The 22,965-nt window shown below is 39.3% G+C and overlaps 1 protein-coding gene across 1 annotated transcript in view; it reads right to left on the reverse strand.

Annotated features, from left to right (window-relative positions):
- Positions 1–561: 561 nt before the first annotated feature.
- CAMK1D (calcium/calmodulin dependent protein kinase ID) overlaps positions 562–22,965 on the reverse strand; it is a 213,719-nt gene continuing 191,315 nt past the window's right edge. Inside the window, exons 7-11 of the mRNA XM_088134853.1 lie at positions 20,091–20,203; positions 19,192–19,270; positions 13,258–13,345; positions 11,895–12,036; positions 562–7,067 (exon numbers count right to left, since the gene is read on the reverse strand). Coding sequence (XP_087990979.1) covers positions 6,946–7,067; positions 11,895–12,036; positions 13,258–13,345; positions 19,192–19,270; positions 20,091–20,203 — 544 coding nt within the window. The 3' untranslated portion in view covers positions 562–6,945. The remainder of the gene's footprint in view (positions 7,068–11,894; positions 12,037–13,257; positions 13,346–19,191; positions 19,271–20,090; positions 20,204–22,965) is intronic.

Consider the following 22,965-nt stretch of genomic DNA (forward strand, 5'->3'; position numbering starts at 1 on the left):
AATTGGTGTCTGCTTCTGGAAGCTTCCAAAAGCTCTCTTCTGAGATGCTCCAGATCCACTCCTTTGGTACTTTGAGAAGGTCCTCGATGATTTTTTCCCCTCAGATCTTTGGGGTGTAGTTGCTGAGAACGAATACTAGCTTGAAATGCTATATTCTGCTTTAGGGGCTATATTTTTCTTACTTTTTTGAAAAAAAAAGACCCAGAAGGCTTTGACTGACAGGAATGGAGGACAGAAAATTAACAAATAAACCAGGAAGTCAGTCTGTCAGTGTTTGCATTTACCAGCTACCCAAAGGCATTGGAGAGTATGCTCCATAATTCCAACTCAGCAGAGGTGTCCACTGGTTAAGCTTCAATTGCAATATCATGGCCATCTTCACCTTATTGACCACACCGTGCAGACACCCCCACAACTGAGAATCACAAAAGGTATCTGGGGAACTGCAAGCCCCAATGTACCTGGAGAACGTGAGATTAAGATAGATGCTGCTAGGTCTCTCCAACCTTCTTTCACCCATGCACAGAATAGCAAAGCAAACAATAAAATGTCTCAGATGAAGGCAGTTTAATTTGATTTATTGGAGGAAAATTATTCTCTATATCCCTTAAATAATCTTTATGATAGAAATCTTGATAAGTACTGTATACATGATTGTCAAGGCAGAGAATAATTTGCAACACAGCCCCATTAACAATTTGTAGCATCGCAAACTCCTTAGGCAGGTTAAACATTTTGTTATGTCTTGTTACATGCACTGAGTAAATACACATTTCCCTTCTCAAAGATGGTGTTATGAAACTGAATTAATTACACGACTTATAATAACAGGCACACTGACATTCCTGGATTAAATTTGCAAGTTTTTTCTTTTAAGTTTACTTTTTAAAAAATATTTTTAAAAACATGCTTTTTTTTGTAAAAATAAAAGTAATAATGAGATGTTTTGCAGTAAATGCGATTTTAAGAATCATTCCAGGTTTTGATCTGAGTAAAACTGAGCTTTAAAAAACCCCAAATGAATAAAAATGTACATAAAATGCTGAATCCCATTTAGAAACAATATTCCCCAGTCATCTTCAGTCACAAGCAATCGGTCACATGTTACAATTGGTGGCTCTGGTTAGAAATATACATCCAAAGTCATACCCAGGCATTTGAATGAGTCTTGGAGGTACATTACAGTAGGCATGAGAACACACACGTTAATCAACAATAAATGCAGCAGTTTCACTGTTTTGATTCTCCTGCTGGGGTGCTGCAAAATTTCTCACAGTCCAAAGCATCCAGCAAGCTTAAGGCTACAAACCTATACCCACTTATGGAGGAGCAAGTCCCATGGAACTGAACGGGTCTTATTTTCAAGTAAATACACATAAAATTTTGCCAGAGATTCAATGAAAATGTATTTCATTCTATGTTAGACTGTGGTCAAAAGCTGTCAAAAGTGTTTGAAACTTTCCATAAAACTTCTCTCCAGCATTCAAGCTGTGCTCTTTAAAGTGATTGATTGATTATGGGCCATCAAGTTGTTTTTGACTCCTAGCAACCATATAGATATTCTCCGTGACAACCTATCCCTAACCTGTTCTTTCATCTCTTTAAAGAACCTCATTGTATATGATCCAGTTCTGTATTTGGCTGGGAGATATTTATTCTAGGGTTGTTTGCATTATGAGCATGAAGTCTCCAGCCCAAATCATTTCTTGCAAACACCAAATGCTGCTTCTCTGTTAGTGCCGTTCCCCAAGTTTAAAACCGGTTGGGGAGGGCTGCTTCAAATTCCGATGAATCCAGAGACCAGATTGACCCTCTCAGCTGGGATTCCTAACATTGGCTGCCATTCAATGCATGGCTCATCTGACTTCCTTCCATGTGATGTTCTGTATTCAAAAGCAGTTCCACATACTGTGTATCTTTGGGAATTAGCCATTAAAGTAAAGATCTCATAAATACACTTAACAGGCTGTCCCTTAGGCCATATGTGAGCCTGAAATTGGTGCTTGCAAAAACAATTCCAATGGGTTCACTGGAATGTCATCTACATATGCATTGAATTTTTGCTCCTAAAGCAAGAATTACATATGTGCTATCACAGATAAGCATCCTGAACTTATTGATCATCCATTCTAAACCCTAGTAATCAACATATATGGAACTCTGTGCTCCTTTTCAAGCAGCTCCCGAACTATCTTGTCCTTCTCAACAACAGCAATTTGTTGTATTCAGAAAGTAAATCACCATTCTTCCTCTTTCTCTCCCACTTTGAAACTGATGGTGACACCAGTCTAAAATGTAGGGCTCTGAAGGGACGCAGAGAAAGGGATGTTCCTATGTGTAAGTGGAAATGTAAGGCCCTGATGTTGGTTGCCACCCATCATTCTTACTGCTTTCAATAGTCTTCAGTTCCCAAAGTGTGCACATGTGTGTGTGGAAATAATAGTTTGCTTGCTCAAAATCAGATTGAGCATTTGGGTTTTTGGTTCTCCATAGAGAAGTTAAAATACAGAGTGGCTTTGGATAGATCTGTCAGTGTGACTTCATTTTTTTCTTCACAAAATAAAATCTGAGCTATATATTTATGCAGGCAGGTCATCTTGTTTTAAATCACTAATTTTAACATTTTAAAATTTAGCAGCTGCTTATTGTGCCATCAAACTCTATTTGGGATGGCTGCTGCTATTTATTCCCATTTTTTTTTCAAATAATGCACATTTTTCCCCTACCCCTAGTTAGCATTATACATCAAAGACTAACATGAACTCTATTTTCAACTCCTCTGTGCAAAGACTACAAAATTCTCATTTGCTTTCAGCCCTTTTTGAATCTCAGAAAAAAAGAAAAACCAGACAAAGAGCTATCAAATCAAGAAGTCAAAAGGTTACACTTTCTTATTGGTGTGGGAAAAGACAGAGCATCTTTGCTGACCAAAAATGTTGTGAAACATAATAAAATGTAATGAAATGAAAAAAAAAAAATTCTGATCTCTAATGGTTTGAAAAGCATACTGGCCTTTGGTTTCACAGGGTGTAGCTGTTTCCTATATGCAAATTCTGCTAGAGAAGTACTAACGTTAAAGGCCACTGCTCCATGGGAAAATTAAAAATATGCATGGCTTCTATCTGTACCACCCAGGTTTGACATTGTGGCTTTCAAATTTCCTGCTTATATTTTAGTCTGCAAAAAATGCCTATGGAAACCTCATGTTACAGAGGATTAGGTAATATTTAATGGCACTTCTCCCCTTTCTTTCTTTCCACAAATAAAACTGACCAGTGCATAAGTAGAAAAGAGGCTTTCCTGGGTAATTGTCATTGGAATAGGATATCATCCTGCATAACTTGGGGAGAACGTCCTGATTCTGAGACCTGCAAGGGAAAAATAGTAATTGCAAACTGTTCTTTGTTGCACTTGTTCAGGCTTCGTGATTTTCCTATCAAGGAAGCAGACATCTCAAAGCTATCTGTTTTTGCAAAGCATCTCCACCTATAAACCCAGAGTCATTGGTGGTTTTTGTGACACTGTGTAGTCCTGTTCTTCCTTTCCCTTCCCACATCACTACTGATCCTGCAAGACTTAAGATGGAGCTCTTTATCAGAGATGGGAGGCTTCCTGAACTAGTTGTTACTCTGATCACAAGGAATGCAAATGGCACATATGTTCTGTTGCTATTATGTCTTATTTGTCAGCTTTTCCCCCTTCTTCCTTTCCACAGACACAATGAACCGACGCATAGATAAATGAGACCCCCCTGTGGGTAGCCGATGCGCTTAGAGAAACCACAGTGTCTATAACCAGAAAAAGAAAAAGGGAAAAAAACCCCATCCTTAATTCTTGCTTGGTTTGCTTTTCCCCTAGCATGAGTAAGCAATGACTCATAAGTCATAGAACGAGATACATTTTACAAAATCAAATGTAAGAGATGGACGAAGGCCTACTTATTTGGAATGTATTTTAATACAAAGGCAAAGATTGGGAAAGCAAGCATAGTCATCAAAACATGCAGTGCAGTTTCATGCATTTATTAGACATCTTGGTATTGTAATTCCTCCAGCAGGGATTCCCAATTCTGCACCAACCTGTTTTCCACCATTCCATTTGGGGGAAAAAATGAAAACCTCACATAAAACCAGTACTGTTTTTATTGTTTTTGTTGCCCCATCGAGGGAAAAGAAATAATTCCTCCTCTCAAAAAAAAAAAGTTTCTACAGATAAATGTACTGCTGTAGTGGTACTGGTTAATTTAAAAAAAGAGAGATAAAAACCAGAGTTAAAGAGCATGTCTATCTTTCCCTCTTCTACGCCCAGACAACTTTTTCAAAATTTTGCATTTTGAGAAAGGAGATGATGAAAGACATAATGATTCTAAACACATCTGCGATCTAAGATAAAGCAAAACCAGGCATGTAGGTCAGATGCTTGGACCTTGACATTTAGAATGGGTACTTTTCAAACTTTTGATTATTAAAATAGATAAAAATGTTAGCTGTAACTGAAAACCCTTTGACCAATGGAAAAATCAGTGAAATTTCTTTCCAGATAGAAAGAAAATGGAATAGCAATTCTCATTTGCTGCATGGTTTTATCATTCCTACCAAATTAAAAGGACTTTATGTATTATAACATTACAAGAAAACAACATGGACAGGCTTTGTATTGTAAAGCCTTGGGATAAAGGGAAAAGGAGACAGGGAAGGGAATAAGGAAGAGAGAAGCACTGTTAGGAGTTAATTTCTGGCTGTAGGAGGTGGGATCTAGCCAAAATTAAACATTCTTCAGTTCTACTGATTTTAATGGGAAGGACGTAAGCATGTCCACGTTTTTCTCACTGGCCTGACTGGTTGGTTTATTCCATGCTATTGGCTCATGTTTTTGCATCATGTAGAGGATTTTATTAAGTAGTCTTTTGAATCAGACAGGCAAATCTGCAAGGGAAGGGGGAATTTCCCGAGTTTCTTCATGTGTGTGGCACTACCATTAAAGCCACATATGCTGATCTGAACATTCAGGGGAAAAAGGATGTCCTGGAAGCTAACCTAGCAATCCATTTTCAGAAGAGAGTTCTGTGCCAGTTCCTTCACCCATGACTGAGAATGCACAGCACAGCAGCAGATGCTTTCATCCGTTTCGGTGTCAGCTCTAAATCTACAGCAAGTGATTTTGAAGTATTATGGACTCCAGTATCACTGTCTCTCTTGCTAAAGTAGTATTTTCCTCCTTATTTTGAACCTGTGCAGTGATAGCCTCAAGGTACAGAAAATCAGGGTCTGGAAGAAGAGCATCTCAAAAGGAGGGACAGGAAAAAGCAAATTTCATGTCAGAATTATTTTTTTCTGGCTCAAGGATGGGTGGAGAGAACACAAACTGGTGCTTGGGAGTTTTATTCTTCATATGGATCCATTTTATGTAAATCAAGACATCATAAAGCAGATTTTCTCCCTCTCGTTTTAAATCCCAGCCCTGCTCTTTGGCAGAATGCTGTACAGAAGGGTTCCAGCAAAATCCACCATTTCCCCAAATGCTGCATGCTGCCAGTCTGTTTTCAGATTTACAGAGCAATATATTTGAGTCTTAAGTAAACCACAATGGAAAAATCAGATGTGCTTTTGTGCATCGCAGGAAACTGCTGGGAAGATCACATTTCAGTGCAAGGTGGATTATATTATTATGGTTGCCAAATATTTCTAGAAGAAAAAGACTCAGTAATCAGTCCACAGCTTACTGTAAATCGCTGACTGGTCAGTACTGAAAAAAACTCTTCTGATTGTTATATTCATGGGGACAAAAATGGCATATGGTCTGCACTAAGGCTGTCCTTTGCTTAGGAGACTCAATTTAAAATAATCTATTTAATATTTTAATAGAAACACATTGAAGTCTTTTATAGTACATTTATTTGCTGATGTGTATATTCCGAAGTGTTTATGAACTTCCCCAGTTCTACACTGCTTCATCCTCTGCTTTTTATATTGCAATTTTATACTTCTATATCCTTTTTATATTGTATTATTATATCCTGATCTTTGGCCGTAATAAAGATTTTGGGTTTGGGGTTTTTTTCCCTCCCAATTCAGTTGAAAAGGAAAAAACAAAACAAAACAAAACAGGGAAATTCTTAAAGCCCCATTTTGGAGCCCACAAAGAAGTGTCTGGTGCAAATGCAAACAGAAAATAGAACATTCTTTCAGTGATTATCACAGCACCATATTCTGAAATCAGACCCATGGAACATTCCCCTTCCATGGGACTGTAAGGAAACCAGACCTTGTTCCTATTTTCCCAAAAAGAAGTGGTGCAGCAGGAGTTCATTTTCAACATCATTGCAAGATCCAGGCAAGTTTGCAGTCCATAGTTATGAATTAAGAAATATATATATATATATATAAAACATGCCATTAAAACCTTCCTGATTTGAAAGATTAATGCAATCTTCTATGTATTTTCTACTGCTGGAAAAAAAAACAAAAAAACAAAAAAAACAAAGCTGAAAATATGGAGAAAAGAAAAAAAAATGTTTGAAATTACTCTATTTAAATAATCCAGTTGAGATATTTAGTTAAAGAAAAACAAAGCATGTATTGATACCAACACTAAGAACAGAGTAAATCATTGAGGAACTAACACAATGTCCTTTAGTTAGAACATTTCTAGATTCACGGACCTAGCACCAGGTGCCACTTCATCTATTTCCCAACCCTTTCCCTCCCCATCCTCCTGAAGTCATTGCAGTTTGCGATGAATGCAACATTTCAGAATCGCAGTATAAAATATGGCCATTTATTTTTTTTAAAAAAATCCTTCTTTTCTTCTAATACTTCGATGTGTTTGCAATGCAGGATGAAATCACCTGGGAGAAGGTTTTCTTCCCTGCCTGCTTGCCCACCAGGGCCCTTTCTCCCATCTCTGACCTCTTCCTTGTGGGTGGGACGAGTGGGGTGATCTGGATCACTTGGTCCCTGTATGTATTGTTGTTGTTATCGTCGTCTGTCTTGGCCTCCTCTCTCCTACAGCAGAAATACCAGATGAAGCTGAAGAAGCAAAACTACAGAGAGTAGATGGGGACATGCCTGAAAGAGTGGGGGAAAAGAGACATCACCAATTAATATATATACAGCCAATGGGTGTAATGGTCAGAAGATACAAATTGGAAAGGGAAGATCTAACATTTAATTTCCCCTCCCTGCAGGGAAGGAAATTTAGAACAGACAAAAGAAGATACAAGCATAATTAACGTATTAAATTCATTACAAGAACTGATGATAGGCACTAACTTGATACATTCATGAAGGACAGGTCTATCGTGGACAATTAGTCTTGAAAACTCAATGGGACCTCCAGGGTCAGGGTAACATCAAGATGGCAACATGCCTACAAATCCAAATTGCAGGGGAATAATGGGGGGAGAGGGCCTTGTCTCCATCTTCTTACAAACACAACAGATCCAGTGGTTGGCTACTGTGAAAGCTGGACTAAGATGGAACTTGGTCTGTCCATTAGCTAATGATGTAGATGGGGAAAATATCCAATGCCATTGTATTACATTTAGGGTAAGTTGTTTTAGAGGGGTGCCATTTGGGGGCGGTTCCATATAAATTACAGATTTCAGTTCTGCCTTTAGCCTTGGGTTTCAGCACTTTAGCTATGTAATCTACTGGACCAGATCACTATGAGATTAAAAAGGAACCATTCTATATATGCAGAAAGAATATACGATTAGGAATGATCATAATGGCAACATTCCTATCATCCTACCCAGCCAGAAAGAAATACCGACAAAGGTTTGTTTTCTAGCTACTCTTCCTTCTGGAGCGTTGACTCTAATGTGAATTGAAATGCCAATTCACACACTCACCCTTCTGTGAATTCGGCACTGAGGCCTGTTCTCCCCACCTGTACCATCTAAAGGGTCCCAGGAGAGAGCAGGGGAAAGTAATGCATTTTCACAGAATGGATCTAATAGCTTGGCAGAAAGATTTCATTATCATAAATATCCCCCCCCCCTTTTTAAATTCCCTCTTTTGAAATGGGTTCATGGAAGAAATATGTCTTTTACTTCAAATGGTAAGTCACTGGTTTTCATCCTGTGAGGTTGGAATCTTTTGCTCAGAGACTACAGTTCCAATGCATTATTTTTGATAGCTAAATTAAGTATGGCCTTTTTGATAGCTAAATTAAATATGGATGACTCAAATTACAATGTCTGAAGAGATTTCTTCCGTGTTATTAAATTGGGGGCATGTACATATTGTGTCCTTGTAGGTCAGATGGCTCTAGAGGACTTCAACCTGCTTTCTCATCTACTTTATAGAATTATTCAACTGCAGAGAATTCTGAGAGGTGTGGAATTTACAACACACTGTGAATGCTTAATTTATGAAAATCCAATTTTGCACAATATGCTTAGCAAAGAAATTGGGAGCGGCAATGGAATATCTACAAATCTGCAACACACTAGGGGTTCAGTGGCTTAGATGGCCCTTTTCAATTCTAAGAGTCAGTGGAATATTCCCTATTTTGGTAAGAATCTCTTTTGGAACGATAACTGAACTCTGCCAGCTACATGCACTGAATTCTCTTCATTTCCATATTTTAAAAATTAAATTGACCTCTGGCTAAAATTTGATTTTGGGAATATTCTAACAAGTGCCTCGCTCATGATTCAATTCATCTTCCAATGATATTTCAGGGTACTTGGAAGCCTTATTGGAATGCACTAGAAAAAGACAAAAGAATTCACTGGAAACTATGCACAGTAGTTAGGAAAATCTGCATACTGCATTTCTCTATATACCAACTCATCTGTAACCCTCACTGAATTCAATCAGTAAATGTGTTTAGGACTGCAAAGGTCTTTTGAAGTAATTATTGTTTCCTAGGAACTGAGAATATACTCTAAATATCATCCAATTTCTCTCTGCAGCTTTATGCTTTCGGGATATAAAAGTAAAGAAGAAACAAGTTTTCTCATTCACCTTATTAGGGAACCTTTGTAAATGGGAACATTGTTTGAAAACCACAAAGAGGAAGGAAGAGGAGAAGCAGCTTCAACTAAACTGAAAACCAACTTGCTTGGCAAGTGTTTCCAACATTCCTTGCAAATACATTTAGCTGGCAGTTCCTAAGAAGGTCCTCTTTATTATGACATGTTTTGCAGTCTTTGCAGTTCTTAATGGAAAAGTTCTGCCTTAAATTCCAGCAGCACAAAGAGATTCTCAGCACACTGGCCTGGATCTACAGCCTACTGTTGTTAAATTGCATTAGTTTACACGGGCGCCAGCAAACCACTGACAGAATGTTCACCCCAATGGTCGCCTTTGCCAGTCCACATTATTCTCCTTTGACCATGCACCACTGATCAGAACGAGGGGAAAAGGTAACTCCCCTCTTTCCAGTGATGATGAACACCAAGCCCCTCTTCTGCAGATGCATTTAGATGCTGAATTCCAAACTGGAATAAATCTTCAGACATAATTTAATGACATAAATTCCCTGGGGGACTGCATTGTTGACCATCTCCAGCATACCAGTGTTTTCACTCTGGAGAGGAAGTGACATTTGAAGATAAGAGACGTTGAATTGTGCTGATATAAATGACAGCTATATGATCCAAGCCAGCCACCTGGGAGACATGCTGAACTTTGGTAAGCAAGTTGGTTTGGCTGTGGGATCAAACCCTGTGTTCCAGGAAATACAGGCCAGGCCCCAAATATAATACTTCAAAAATGTTTTGGGAGGAAGACAAACTGTCTCTAGGGCTGCATTATCTCAGAAGCAGTTGGCTAGGCAGTCACATGGTCAGCTGAAGGTAATAAAAACATCTTTTCTCTTTCAAGCAACTTTTTTCTGATACCCTCCTCTAGGTCAGCTACAAGATGTTTCAGCCTGCCAGAACACTCCACCAGTGACTTCTGAGTAGCAATGGTGGAACAGAGAAATTACAATACAGTAGAAAATTCTGATGTCTTATAGAAGGTTTGCAATAGTAGGTTCTTAGTCCATTATATATGCTAGTTGATAAGGTAAGACCCCCCCAACTTCCTCTATGAAACTTCCTCTTGATCTCAGCTATTGTGGAATCCCCACCTGCTTCCCCTTCTATAACTCTTTGTATTTAAAGTCTTGTAAATAGTGAACAGTGAATATACATCTATGTCCCTGTAAAGTGGGTTAGTCTTGAAGGTGCTACCAAACTCCATGTTTATTTTGCTGCCATAGATGAATACAGCTCTTCCCTACGAACTCTTCTGGTTCGGGCTCCCCAAAGCTTGAAGTAGCCTGCAACTACTAAGAACACAGGTAACTCAGGCTTTATTATAACTGAATGATAAAAAATAGTTACTAAGTAGGCTTGGGGTTGATATTGAGTTTACTCCCCTCCTACTTCAAATCCAACACATTGTTTTCCTGTGTTTCCTGCAAAGATGAAGCTTTTGTTCTTTCTTCATGCTCCCCACATTCTGCCCTGAGGAGCACTTGAGAAGATCAAGTTGTATGCCACATAGGAGTTACAGGGAGGCTGTTATTCAAGCTCTGAACAACATCTCTTACAACAGGATTTTGAAACTAGGCTAAGGGGAACATGCAGATTAAGACCACATGTGCTGATCTCTGACTAGATGGGTAAATGACTTATGTAAGGCAGCTCCTATGGAGTTAAAACAATGAAGATTCAGGATTACACCTTTCTTTAGGGGTAAAGTAAGTAAAACATAAGGGTGTTGTCTCAGGCCTTGGATGCTGGGCGATGGATAACACTAATGTTATCCACTAATGTTATCAACCAATCAAGCTTCCATCCCAACATCCCCCCTAGGCATCATGTAAGAATATTTTCTCTTGACACTATTTTTTTTCCTCCCTCTTTCCTTTCCTGTTACATCACTCCATATCAGAGGCTACTCAAGACCCCATCTAGGGAACCATAGGAGAACATGGACTTGTTCTGATTCGTGGAGCTCCTGCATGGCACAGCCAGGCTTTTCCTTGATGTCAGAACCCTAAGAAGAGCATCTTTAATCCAGTATTATCAAACAAAAGCTTTTCTGTTTCTGTATCACACATAAAGGTTGCAAGGTGAGAATTCGCCTGCATTCGTAAGGATTATGAGCAAATCATGTCACTTTATTTCTTTATTTATTACCAGTCGCAGAAGGACATGATTGAGAGGCTCCTTTTTATGAGTTTCTGGTAACAATCTCTTGACTACCATAGAAACAATTCATTGAGATAGACAGAGCTTTGGTTTAAATAAATAGAGCTCTTCTTAGATTTTCCTATCTGGCCTATCATGCCTAGTAATTTCAACAGCTATTGTTCACAAACGTGTGCGATCCCTGTTTATTAATTTGATCCATTAATTTGATTCATACTTCTCTTTCCCTGTCTTCCAAGATCTCAAAGTAGTGCACGTAGCACTTGCTTCTTCCATTTTTCCTACCACTACAACCCTGTGGGGTAGGTTGAGATGAAACAAAGTAACTGGCCCAACATTACCCGTGAACTTCCATGACTAAAGGCAGACTTGAACCTGGGTCTTCTCATCCTAGTTTAACACCTTAAGCTTGTAGCAGTGAACTCCATCATGATGTAGTGACCTCCAAAACCCCAAATCAGTTTCATTTATTTATCTAAACAGACATCATGGGGCAATACTGCTCACTTCTACTTTTACCAGCATGAGCATTTCCTCAAGTTTCATTTTATCCTACCAAGTGTTTCCAACAAAGAACTGACAGGTAAAAGACTGGATGGAAAGGAGTCGCAACCCTGGTTGATCCCCACTGCCGAGGAATATTTAAGTATCAGTCAGAGGAGAAGACGGTCAGCATTGGATTACCTAAGATTTGCCTGAAACCCCCAGTTACCCCCCTGTCTGCTACCCACTATGTACTTACACTCTTTTCTAGATCCTCCATCAGGTAGTGGGTTGGCCAGACTGAGGTTGTTCGATACACTCATGTTTGAACCACTATCCAAACTATTGCCAAGATGTAACCGCCGCATATGTCTCACAACAGCTGTGGCGTTAAAAGCTTGCTGGACAAGAAGAGATAAAGAAATGGGGTTTAGGCATTTTGGAGAAAAAGAGGTACTACAGTATATTGGCATTGCCAAATATTTCTCATCCAAATGCTAAAATGCTGGGGGTTTAAGGCAGGGGGATCCATGGAGGAAGGGGTAAAATAAGTCAAGATGGCAGACATCACCAAAGCCCCCACCCTCCTTTTACAGGGGTTGCCCATATGATGTCTGTAAAAAAGGGGAGCGGCTGCGGTTGCGTGACTGTAGCCTTCATCTCCCCATGAATGCTCCTGATTTAAGGACATGTATACACAGTTGTGCGTTCCAGCATTCACACAAGGCAGATTTTGTTTGGGACATGCAATAAAAGAACAAAAAATATTACCCCTCAGCTTCCTTTTCACTCCAGTTACTAGTCTGGAAATATCCATCACCATCTCACAGCCTTGGAAAACAATATTTTTTTTATCCCCCCCTAGTTAGAGCAAATGATTTTCTACAGCAATGAAAAGTGTAACACCCACTCCAAGAAGTTTATCTAATGAAAGAAAATGTTATATATAACAGATATTAATCCAGTCACAAAAGTTGGCCTAGTTGGACAGAAATTGATGGCCAGACATCAATTCATAATTCTTTTCAGAGAAAGGATTGTTTCCCCGCCCCCCTTTGTTTGTTCACTTGACTTTGGTGATATTGATTTAATTAGGATTTAAACTTAGTTCTTCTCTTTAGCAATTAAAGAGGCCCAGTAGGAAGATGTGCCTTTTGGAATTTGGAACTAGAAGTGTTTGGGGTGGATGAATAAAACTAGAATCTGCTGTTTTCCCTTAATCCATGAGTTTGTCCCTTGTACAGAAAAAAACAGAAAGAGAATTAAGACATAACATGGTTTCATTATCTTAGAACCGTGTTTCTCAACCTTGGCAGCTTGAAGATGTGTGGACTTCAACTCCCAGAATTCTCCAGCCAGCATGGCTGGCTGAGGAATTCTGGGAGTTAAAGTCCACACATCTTCAAGTTACCAAGGTTGAGAAATACTGAGAAGATCTCTCCCAAAGCCAAATTCAACAGCACTTATTCACAAAGGAATAGCACTGCTAGGCCAAGCTATGTTTTCCTGAGGAGAACAAGAATCATAATCTTGAAAAAGGGTGAGAAAATGTTCACATGTAGCTCCCTTACAAAGCAAAACAATCAGTCTTCCCCAACACTGTAACCTGTCTGAGAACTTACTCTCCATTTGCTTTTTGCAAAATTCTTGCGAATCTGAGCACTGACGGATTCGTGGATATTTTTACTGAGGGCTGTGTCACCGGCAATCCTGAAGAAATATAAAATAAAGAAGACATTTGGTAAAGTAATAGCTTTTGAGGGTTTAGAATTGTATGAACTTTCCTCATCATTCTACCAAAACAAGAATGAAATCCAGCTCTACATTCTTATCAGCTGCCCTGATAGTTACCACGGAAACTCAGAATTAAACACAGCATTGTATTTTATTCTTGGATTAAAAATCCAACATTTCCCATAAGATGAGCCCAGTAAAGCCCTCTGTAGACCTCTCAATCAGCAGGGTTATTTTTGGTGAAGAACCAGGATCATAGAGCTTACTCACCTGACTCTCAAACCTGACTAACTTTTGCCTTGATGTGGCATTTCTCCAGTTGGAAGTTCTCCTTGCTATCAGAGATAAGACTAGTTGATGGTTGATTTGGAAGGTGAATCTTGAAGAGAAATTCTGGCTCTGGACAGGGCCACATGCTCAACAGTTTTCTATCTATTAAGATCACAATCTAACTGGGACATAGACCACTTCTTTAATGTCTCTTCTTAAGTTGACCTTGTTATCTGCTGCTGACACAATTCTCTAAGGACATTTGAGAGGAGAGGTACTTGAAGTAGTAACACAAAAGAGAAGCTTCACTGTAATGATACCCACAGATGAAAGATAGATAGATAGATAGATAGATAGATAGATAGATAGATAGACAGACAGACAGACAGACAGACTTTACTGATTAGTCTATATCAAAGCATGACCATCAGCCACAATAAGATACAATAAAATGAGGTAAGGCGAGATACAAAAAAATGAGATAAAATAGGCTACAGTGAGATAAAATGGAATAAAATATAGTAAGGTAAGATAAAGATAAAAGAGTAAGATAAAATAGTATAAGATAAAATAGACTGCAGAGATATATAATAAGGTAAATATTAAAATTAAAAAACAGTGTATGTTTAGGTGAATTCATCACCTTTGTATGCAATCCCAATGTGTTCTATGAAATGATATATCCTGACTCCAGAATATTCTCCCTAGAAAAGCATTCTTATTTCACCTGCCATTTTGAGTATGAGTGGGTGGTGCTTTACACATCTTGGAGGGAGGCCACAAAGGAAAGATGGAAGCAACACGAGAAAAAGGGCAGCAAGGAGAAACTTAAAAGTTCCTTTGACCTGAAGTCAACTACTGGTGACTTCATAGACTCACCCATGTACTTTTCTTGGCAACAACAGGGAAGTTGCTTTCTTCAGAGATGTGGTTTCAACTTCCCAAAGCAGCTTACAGCCTATGGTTTCCTGGCAGCTAATCTCCCATTCAAATATTATGCAGGCCTGATTCTACTTAGCTTTCTAGATGAGCCAGTGTGGGCTAGGTCTTGCCAAGGAATACATCTGGGTAAAAGCAGATATGCAGGCTTAGATTTTATTCTGGATGGGCCAGTGGAGACACTTGGCACATCTTCAATCAGCCACTTGCTGAACATCAGAGGTTTTTCTTTCCTCTGATAAACAAAAGGATCCAAGGTCTCTTTAACAGCTTCCTACCAAAATTTGCCAGGTCAAGCTTTTCTGATCTTGCCTTGTAAATGAAGGGGAAGACCCCCCCTCCCCCCCGCCAGCCATCTTTCTGTTAAAGCCATAGGCCATCTGGCAAGAAAAAGAGTGCAAAGTCTTCTAGAAATTCAGGGGTTTTCTTCTCTCTTAGATGTATCTTCTATGCCTGAACCAACATGCTTACTCTTCGTTCTTCTGCCTCAAAGACACAGCCATTTCCCAAAGCCTGTTTGTGTTGGAAGGAGTTCCTCAGGACTGGAACATGTGGTTTAGTTTTTTATCAAAAGAAGTAATGAATATTTGCAGCCAGTTAGAAAGGATACATGGAATCTTACCAGCAAAGCACAGACCGGACAAGAAAGGCCATGCTCAGGTTTTCAGCTACCACAGCAAACATTTAAGGTACTCAGAGCAACAAATTAAATATTCTATGGTATAATTTAAATCAGTGAACCCTTACTGACTGATGGAATGGAATAATAGAGCAAGGGGGAACTCTAAAGAAGCACCCAGGAGAAATAGCAAAAATAGCAAGTACTAGTGGGCGTGTTCCCAGTCAGCTAGCCCCAGTATTACATATTAAAATAATCAGACACCTGCTGCACATCGTCTAGTGATTCTGAATTATATCTATAGGAGGGATAGACTTCTCTCTGTGCTGAATCATAAAATGACTATCAGCTCCCAGGTGGGTGGGTGGCTGCAAATGTTTTGCCACACCCAGGATAATATTTACAAGCCCAGATGGGTGCTGGAGATTGTCTGATTAGGGTACAAATTAGAGTTCAGATCAAAAAACAGATTCTTACCTTCCCCAATTTTAAGAAAAGGGAAAGACCGTGGAGGACAGGAGAAGCCATTACTGTTAATCCATACAATCAAGCAAGTTCCAACTTGGAAAAGAAACCAGTGTCTCTCTCCCAGTGTTTTGTTCACAGTGCCAAAGAAGAATGGATCTTGGAGAGCTGTCTTGAACTTGAAGCTACTAAACAGACTCATCAGACAGCAGATCTTCAGAATGGAAACTCTGAAGTGTACATTAGAGGCCATCACTCCAAGTGATTAGGTAACCTCTAGACATTTTGGATATCTACTTACAATCTCCTCCACTGGAGATTTTGCAAATTTGCATATGGGAAAGAACACTTTCATTTTCAAGGCTGTTCCATTTGGGGGTTCATATTTACTTCTATTTGGATGAGCTTTTAATCAGTGCTCCCTCAAGGGAGAAGACATTAAGGTATGTCACCTCCGGTGTCTCTGAGATCATGGGTTTTGTGTACCATAAATAATGAAAAGAGCTCTCTTACTCCTGCCAGGTAGATTCTGCACTTGGAAGTATGATTAACATGGAAGAGGGAAAACTTTCAATTTCCCAAATGGTCACTGAAGTAGAGTGCAATAAGAGAGGTGCCTCCAGGAAAACAACCACTTATGACATTGGCAAGGCTACTAATGATGATAATTTTGGGAGATGGTATCATGGCTCATTTTCATTCCAGACCATTCCAGTGGTCTGAAGGTGCTGAATGAGCCTGATAGAATCACACATGGTGGCTAGATCCCTGCAGTGGTGGCTAGAACTGTCCAGCCTGACTAGAGAATTGCCTGTCAAAGAGTCAGAGATCAGATGGCAGCAGATGACAGCCACACAATTAGGAGATTAGAGACAGATTAGGAAAGGTCTCTCTCAGTCCAGGTTCTGTGATTCCAGTCTGAGTCTTACTGGCCATCAATCACTTAGACCTGAGTACAGTGCATCTGGTGTTGATAGACTTGCAATACCAGTTGGGAACCAAGAATATCTTGGATACGAATGGACAGTGTTACAATATAGGCCTATATCAATCCCTGCAAGGACAAAGGGTTTCAAAGAAGGAGGCAAACCACCTAATGAGATGGGCAGTGGAGCACTGACCTCCATATTGACAGAATACATTAAAAGGGTCACTGAACAGTGGACTGGCTCAGCTGCCAAAGTGTGTCAAATCAGGCATTACAACTGAAGATTTTTAGAAGACAGTGGAAGATGGGGATTCATCATTTGTTTACCTCTGTGTGCTTTGGGACAGTAGAGAACAGGCTAGTGAGCTGGTGCTTCTCACATTTCAGTTAGGTTAATTATGTAAACATGGTCAATCATAGGCAAGTGTGTTGCTTTCTTTTGTTCTGTCCAGTCTACTGGTTTCTGGACCTTCACCTCTGTAGACCAGCCATTTCCTTCCTTCCTCCATCTACTGCTCCTATTTCTTCACTACTGAGTTGAAGAACTCTCTATCCACCCTTACATTGTCAAGAACCCTGCTGCCATGAAATTTGTTCTTCCCCATCTTTTCTCCAAAGTCAGGGCAACAAAGTCTAAACCTTTTTATACACTTGAGACTGCTTTCGGATGGTGTGGGATTAAGGAGAAAAACACTATTGTGATGCCAATACCACTAATATGACTAAACCTGGCCTTACTCAAGGGCTGGGGATAAGATGAAGGCAACATCTGGGGAATGTGGTAGAAAAAAGAGGTTGCCTGGGCATGTTGTGTTATAGAGCAGGGAAAGGCCCTCTGTCTTGCTGACTGTAAGAACTACTACCCAAGTTGTACCATATGGGTCATAATTGGTTAGGACCAACAAGTGCATACTTTACCAAATCTATCCCCCCCCCCTTTTTTTTAACTCAGCTAGATGTCCCTACTGAATTCAGTAGAAAGAGTTTCAGTGAACCTCATGGAGAAAGAAATGACCTTATGACCTCAGTCAAATGAAATAAATTAGGAATGAGGAAACCTTTCTGAGATTCAGACAGAAGGCTCACCAAAGAACTATTGAGTTTAAAGGTGTTAACTTTCCAAGTAATCAAGCCTAGATTTGCACTGTTAGGAATACTTACATGGAAATATTTGGAAATACATAGAATTGATACCAATAACACTTTTGCCAATGACCAGATTTCCACAAGGCACCAGACTAAAAAGAGGGCTAAGTAGTTTTCATTTTTTTCACTATGTTACATGAACTCAGGGAACTGTGTTATCATGTTGTAGAAACAAGATAATATATGACTTACCTTTTGGTATCAAAGTTACTGCATTTAAAGAGAAAGGATTACAAACACTATTTTTTTTAAGCCATCATGGTGAGAACCTGTCTTTGCAACCAATTATTTACAGTTAAAGTCTCAAAACACTGGGAGAAATTTTTTGGGGTCAAGCTGAGTAACAGGTCAGGTGAATTAAATGAGGAGGAAAAAAAGAGAAACTTTTCCAAACTTACATTATATTAAGATTTCAAACTGAGTGTACTAATTTGATCACAAATTATGGTTTTTCCCCCCATTTATTCTAGTAACAGAAATTATCTTCCAGTCCTGTAGTCTCTGCTGCCCATTTGTGTATGCAGGATTTGGGGGAAAAACTCTTCAAAAATATAACAAGACCACAGATGTTTCTGCCAATCAGTATTTTTCTGATTATTTGGTGTGTTTTGAATATCATTTTTATAGCTTATTTAATTTCCTGAGTCTCCTAATAAAATGATGTAGTTCAAGGATGTTTTTAGCTAACAGCCAAATGCTGCCCAAAGCTCTTTTTGTTGGAAATGGTTCTAGATGGAATGGAGGAGAACATCAGTGTTTCAAGTCTTCCAAGTTGCTTATAAGGAAGAAAAGAGGTAGCCTTATTAACATGAACACGGTGTACTATTGGAGCAGCTTACCTAGACATACAGTCCAAGATTAGGGCTATCAGATCAGGCTGTAAAGCTTCAGGCTACCACTAGATGGGAGCAAAATGGGAGTGTTCAGTATCCTACGTCCCCCTAGTGGTCATTTGGAGTTTAGCACTCCAGATACGACTGACCTATCTTAGATACATGAGTTCATAATGCATTAATGTTAACTCAGTGAGAAAATAATATCTGAACCTTTTTCCATTAAAAAAGGAGAGGAAGGGTGACCATAATAGGAACTGTAAGTCATGATGAGGGTGGCGGGTTGCCATTTCACCGAAAGCACAGAGCAAATCTTCTTTTATTGTGAGTGAAAAAGCATTCAATTTTTCTGTGCTTCAGATTTCCATTAAAAATCTCCTCTCCGCTTACCCAGACTGAGTCTCAGATCTATCTGTATTGTCGGACTGCAATCATTCGACTGTATTGCCAAGAGCTTTAAATCCAAGTCTGTATTGATGACAGGTCATGATATTATAATTAAATTTTCAGGGTAATCTCTCTCGCCTTCTCTTTCTTCTTCTGTATTTTCCCCTTGAACTAAGATATTCCACAGAGACAAATGGGATTGGGAATTTCTGAACATTACAACTGATTGGCTTACCACGGATGGCGGGCTGCCTGTTCACAGGTATATCTTTTATTGGGATCTTTCTCCATCAAATTCCGAATAAAATCTTTAGCTGGGAGAAATGAAAACAACAAAAACAAAAGATATTTGGTATCTGAAGAAACAAAATGGCACAATGGTATTAAAAGCATCACTATGCAGCAAAAACTTGTACACCAAAGGAATTACATTAATAATCAATCCAATGACTTGATTATATAATGTAGCTCAGTTCAACACCTGGAGTGCTGTTATGATTCCTAAAGCCATATTTTACTTGCACAGTTACTACTATCAGGTTTCACATAGAAGAAGATGTATTTGGGTTTCTTAAATGGAGACTGAGAATTGGTTCATATAATAGTATCAGAAGAAAAAGGAGGAGGAGGAGGAGGAGGAGGCCACAGCTCCCACTATAGGAATTGAGTCATACCCTAAGCTTATCTTAAAAAATAAATAACATTCTGTCACAAAACTATTCAAATTCAACACTCACAAAAGCTGAACTTTTCATCCTCTGTATCTGATTTTTTGGAAAAAAAAAAAAGCAACTGTGGATGATTCCCTGTGTTTTAAATTTATTCTGTGGTGATTGTCATCATGAAGAAGGCTAAAATGAGGCCCTGAAGTCTTGATCTCAGCCACTGGGATGCTCACTTAGCCACCACTTTAAGATCTAGCCATGAGGTCTAGACATGTGATGGGAGGATTCTGAGATTTACAAAAAGTAAGACCCCAAGGAGAATTCTAAACTATGTTCTAAACACCCACAAAGCCTCGACTGCAGTCTGTAACATCACAGCCCCCCTGCAGCATATCTGAGCAGGAAAACTGTAGGAAAAGTACAAGGTAAAGTTATTGGTAATAAGTAGTGATGCTAACTTGTTTCTTACCAGACTCAGAGATATCATCCCAATAGGGAGAGTCAAATTCATATTCTGCTTTAAGAATTTGCTCAAAAAGCTTGGAGTCATTTTCATCATAGAAAGGAGGGTAGCCACAGAGCCTAAAACACAAAATATAGAAACAGGATGGGTTATGTCATAGGAAAACAAATCACTGAAGAAATACTTAGGGTTCTTTTACAACTTTGGACTGTGCCAATCCAAATGCCAGGTAGATAATAGTTTTCTGTTTTTTAAAACAAAAGCTACAAACAAAGTGTAGCTAAGGAAAATTAGGTATAAATACTGTATTCTAAAATACTGGATGAACCAATGCTACATCATGTCAGAATTGAGAGTTGATATAAGTATGATTCCTTTTCTCAGGTTGCATCAATGAGATCTATTACAGGCTTATCTTGTTCTGATAAACCCACAAAGGTTGCCTCCAAGCATCCAAAGAGATGCCCAGATAGGGCATATTTCCCCAATGTGTTAATGATGGATTGTTTTCTCTTGAAGATTTGGAACAGATTAGAAATGTAGAAACCAGAAAAGAGTAACTCATGTTTTAAATCAATCATCTTTTCTCCCTAAAAAGTTCTGCAAAGCTTGTAAAGATGTCCTTTAAATAAGTATAAAATTATTTAGCTATTTTTCTACTGCTATTTAGTTGAAGAAGTGTGATAAGGTAAAGGTTCTTCTATAGGTTATCTAAATGACATTAGTTCCTGAGTTGGTGCAAAATCATATCTAGGTTCTCCAGGGCAAGGGCGCCCCCCCCCCGGTGATCCCTTCTTTGTTGCTCTAAGTCACACATCCATTGTGTAAAACAAGATTTAGCCCTATCAAATTCCAAAGCTCACAAGGATGGGATAGAAAGCTCATACATCTAAGCCAACCACTTTCAATTACAAGTTTCTAGGCAGACTGGAAATCATCCAAAAGGTTTAAAAGCTCAAAGGATTTTGAATAAATTATTCAATGAGTCTGGATCAGAGCTGGAATCCACCTCCCAAAGATGAATGTGTTGGGTACCTAGCCCTGCATCCTACAAATGGCTTGGAGCGATTAAGATTGGCCTCCCAGTCCTTGTAAAGATAGGTCCATATAGGACTTGAGACTTTAGCTCCAAAATGTTCATAAAATTACTTCCTTTAGTGCAGGGGAAAAACCCAAATTCTCTGGACATTTGCTGCTTCCAAAGCACATCCTTGATTTCAGACTGATTAATTAAACATTGCTATCATTGAGATTTCACACAAAGTAAGACAAAGGATTGCGAAGAACTATAGCATTCCCTAAAACCTTTGATCCAGGTACCTCTGTGTAAAAAAATGACTTTTTTGATCCCTCCTCCATCTCACAGCCATGAAAATTCTCTTCCTAAAGTTGACAGGCTTCGGAATGCAGTAGGGTATGGTGTAAGACTAAGTGGGAAAGAATAATCGGATGAAAGATGCCTGCATCTGATTTTCAGCAATATCCCATTCTCTACATCAAAACTCTGGTATCAGTCACATGTTTCTTCTATTTCTCATAGCTACGGAGAAGGGACTTTTGGAGTGCAGCATGGTCAGGCCCCACCAGAAATCCAGAGAGAACCAGCTTGTCTCTGAATTCTGACCTGCCCGACCAGTATTTAAAAAATGAGGCAGCACAAACAAAGTGAAACAATTTCACTCTTTCCCCCAAATATTCAGTGCAATTTTAAAAATTGACTAATGCCTACATATGAGGCCCTCTCTGATGCCCAGGCCTAGAGGCCTCTGGCAGTTCCCATTCCACTCGGATTGGCCTAGGACGGGATGATAAACTTTTCTCTTTGTGAGTTTGCATCTACATAAAAGCTGCACCCAGGCTGCATGTAAAAATGAATGAACATGCAAAGGAAATCAGCAGATCTTAACACATTATTGAAATCTCTGCCAATCAAGTTCTAAAATTTATAAATAACTCTTTGCTAGGTTGCTACTTCATTACCATTGCCTTCATCCAGAAATGCAGTATAGATACCAACCGAGGCTTCCCTTCACCACAATTATCTAGGCTAGCATTTGATCTTTAAAAGAGGTCTACCAAATGGTCACGGAAGTTCATCCACAAGGAGTGAAAATAATGTCCATTCCTTGTCTTCTCTAGCCACTAATGTCCAAAGCTACGCTACGTCTGTAATGAGTAAGATAATAAGGCATAGTTGACAGCCATCTGTATTTGATCTACCTCTTGTGAATTGAACAGCATAAAGTATTACACCATTCCTACACTCTTGGATCATACATTTCACAGGATAGCTATAATTGCAGGCTATAATTGTTGGAGGGGGCATTCTCAGAATTGTGCCATGTATATTTATATAAGAGTAGAGATAGCAACTACCTTCATTTTTCAGTAGGAAAATCCTGTTCCATTCAAGAAGTTTCACTTTGTGGGCATTTTCTTATTTCTTCCCAAATGAAGTTAATAATAAAAGGAACGTGGAGAGTTTTTACCATTTCGGACACAACCGCCTAACAGCTGCACTGCTAGCATTCTACTGTATCTATATGTTCTCAGCGTCCCACCCGATCTCACAGAGAGGGCATGCTTCGGATCCCCGCGGTAAAAGAACTTCGTTTAGTGGGATCCAGAAGGCGGGCCTTCTCTGCTGTGGCCCCTGCCCTCTGGAACATCTTGCCCCCGGAGGTGAGACAGGCCCCCTCACTCCAGGCCTTTTGGAGGGATTTGAAGACCTGGCTCTGCCATCTGGCCTGGGGCGGGGAGGGAGGATATCAGAAATGGGGTTGGCTGGCCCCTTAGCGGCCTGGTGTGGCCCCCATCGGCCTCTTGGATTTTTTAGCTTTTTTATTTTTTAATGCTTGGTTTTTATAACTTTTAATTGTAT

The sequence above is a fragment of the Python bivittatus genome, unplaced genomic scaffold (genome assembly GCF_059951505.1).
Source record: "Python bivittatus isolate LINGU-HERP-01145 unplaced genomic scaffold, Pbiv_v1 ctg000120_np1212, whole genome shotgun sequence".
Taxonomy (NCBI): Eukaryota; Metazoa; Chordata; class Lepidosauria; order Squamata; family Pythonidae; genus Python; species Python bivittatus.